Source organism: Cyprinodon variegatus, unplaced genomic scaffold (assembly GCF_000732505.1).
Source record: "Cyprinodon variegatus isolate N-32 unplaced genomic scaffold, C_variegatus-1.0 Scaffold583, whole genome shotgun sequence".
Taxonomy (NCBI): domain Eukaryota; kingdom Metazoa; phylum Chordata; class Actinopteri; order Cyprinodontiformes; family Cyprinodontidae; genus Cyprinodon; species Cyprinodon variegatus.
Window position 1 is genome coordinate 325,655 of NW_015151036.1, and position 2,412 is coordinate 328,066.

The 2,412-nt window shown below is 42.3% G+C and overlaps 1 protein-coding gene across 1 annotated transcript in view; it reads right to left on the bottom strand.

The window, feature by feature from the left end:
• LOC107095903 (fatty acyl-CoA reductase 1-like) overlaps positions 1-2,412 on the bottom strand; it is an 11,976-nt gene that overhangs the window by 8,088 nt on the left and 1,476 nt on the right. The window contains exons 2-3 of the mRNA XM_015392270.1: positions 707-751; positions 502-620 (exon numbers count right to left, since the gene is read on the bottom strand). Coding sequence (XP_015247756.1) covers positions 502-620; positions 707-751 — 164 coding nt within the window. The remainder of the gene's footprint in view (positions 1-501; positions 621-706; positions 752-2,412) is intronic.

The following is a 2,412-nucleotide window of genomic DNA, read 5'->3' on the forward strand; positions in this document are numbered from 1 at the left end:
ATGAGCCAAAAAGCAGAGACAGGATTAATTGTCAAAATGTTGGTGTCGATCATTCGATTTCATCCTGGACACTACAGAAAATGGGCTAAAAGTGTTAAAAACCGGAATTCTCCTTTAATGGTCACCTCAGTATTTTAAAACATAGGAGCTTGTTCATTTACAAATAAAATGCTGAAATATGGATTCATACTTATTAGACTTGTTGAGACCGCCTCAAATTTTAAAATATAAAAGTACAATTGTTGCATAAACATTAAATAAAAGGCAGGTTTTAAATAACAAAAGAAGAAATCAAAGTAAACTCAAAAAAAGGGAGATAAATTTAGGAAAATATGAAGAAACGGGGGTAGGGAACATGAGAAAAGAAGGATGAAAAGAGAGGAACGAAGAACAGGATGAAAGGAAAAAAAAAACAAATCAGGAATAAATACAGATTCAGAAAAGAGGAAGATTCATTTCCAAACTTTTTGCAGACTGCAAAGCCCCGCCCCCTTGCCTCACCTGTGCATGGCGGTGTACCAGCCTGCAGCCAGGGTCAGGTTGATAACCACGTCCACCGGGATCAGGTCGGCCACGGCGTCGTTGTTGGCCCTCATGGTCCGCAGGATCCCCTTCCCGGCCTGATCACAGAACATCAGCTAAGACCTCCAGCACTGATCTGCATAAATGAAAGCCTTTAAGGTGGAAGCCGGGCGATTTCACTTACAGCGATAAAGACTCCGCTCGGCCCGTTGAAGTTGTCGATCCAACCCTGAGGTGTGAGAGAGCAGAGCTTTCAGAGTCAATGTCAGCTGTGAATCCATGATTGGAGCAGCAGCGTGTGGGGGTGGGGGGACAGGGCTGGAGCTTGTGGCTGAGGAGCGGCGCTCGTCGCCTTCAGTTAGACTCCATTAAAAATGGATGAAAGCCTCTCTAACAGACTGCTGTGGATTCAGGGCCCACTGGGGGCCGGGTAAACATGCCACACACAAACAAGCCGCTCTGGCTGCTAACAGGGTCCGCGGCGTTGCCCAGTGTGAGCCGGGCCTCTTTGAAGAGTCGCTGCCATGCTGGGCGAACAACTGCAGGCTGATCAGAGCCAGGAGCTGATGTCACACAAGCTCCAGGTGTCCTGACTCCACATAAACAAGCAATACCCTCAGTGACTGCGCTGTTTTAGTCAGGCACCTCAGAGACGCCCCGATTTCCTTCATTTAAGCTAAAACAGGCAACTAATAAAAATAACAAAAACAACTTTTACTTCAAACTGCAGCGGAAAAAAAACAGATTACCTACTTAAAATAGACTTAAACTTAGTCAATATGAAAGTCTAAAAGAATGAAAAGAAATGATGATTAACTCAAAATAAACTAAATTTGAAATAAATNTTTCTTTGCATATCTCAGAAGCATATGGAAATTATTTATTTTAGTTTTTGGTTGTAAAATAACTAAATGTGGGAAATTTCAAGAGATATGACATATTTCTGCAAAGCATTGGTGTTCGGTGCCAGTTTTATTCTCTTTAGATTTTTTTTAATGACACCAGTTAGCCTGTTTTGACCAACACATCTGTTTTAAACAGAAATGGTTGAGTTTTTTTTTTCTTACGTGGACGTTCAGGAGATGGTGATTGACAGGAAATGATTAAATATGTCATCAGTCTGATTTAAAACAAGGAATCCGTGTGTTTCTACAAACACTAGTCTCCTGAATAAAGTAGGAACCACATGTTTTTATTTAACCGTAACACTGTCAACAGTTGAGTTTTTCACAAAGCGTTGGTTTCACATCCTCCACCTGTTCACTTCTTCTTTTCTGGGAAATCCATAAACGGTTCGGCCTGCTTAGTGAGACCAACATCCACCAGAGGAACAAAGAAATACACCAGCTTACAAAGCTACGTGGCTCAGTGAGAAAACTTACTTGAGCGGCTCATCGAAGCGGATGGTGGCGGCGCAGTGGAAGATGACGTTGATGCAGGCTTTGAGCCTCTCCACGTCCTCCGAGCTGATGGACAGGCCAGGCTGCGTCAGCTCGCTGCTGATGGGGATGATCTTCTGGTGGAAATCGGGGTTCTCCTCCCTGACTCGGTCAAAAAGCTGCCAAACACACACAGAAGTCACAGGATTAAACTTTATTTATTTATTCTTTTAAACTACAGTGATAAATATTTACACCAACACACTAACACAGAATGTCTAGCAATGCAAATCAGCCCGAGTTAGCAAGTGTGTTGCTTTGCATAATTCCTGGAGGCAAACAAAAAACCCCAATGTGACCATGTGAAGCTTCACCAATGCATCTGGATGTGTTGGTGGCATTTTCTGCCTGCTAGCAAAAAAACTAAACAAAAGAAAAAAAAAGTCTGCATTGATAAAAGACACAAAAAAATGCATTTTCCCCTGCATTTACTCAAGATATTAATTTCCTC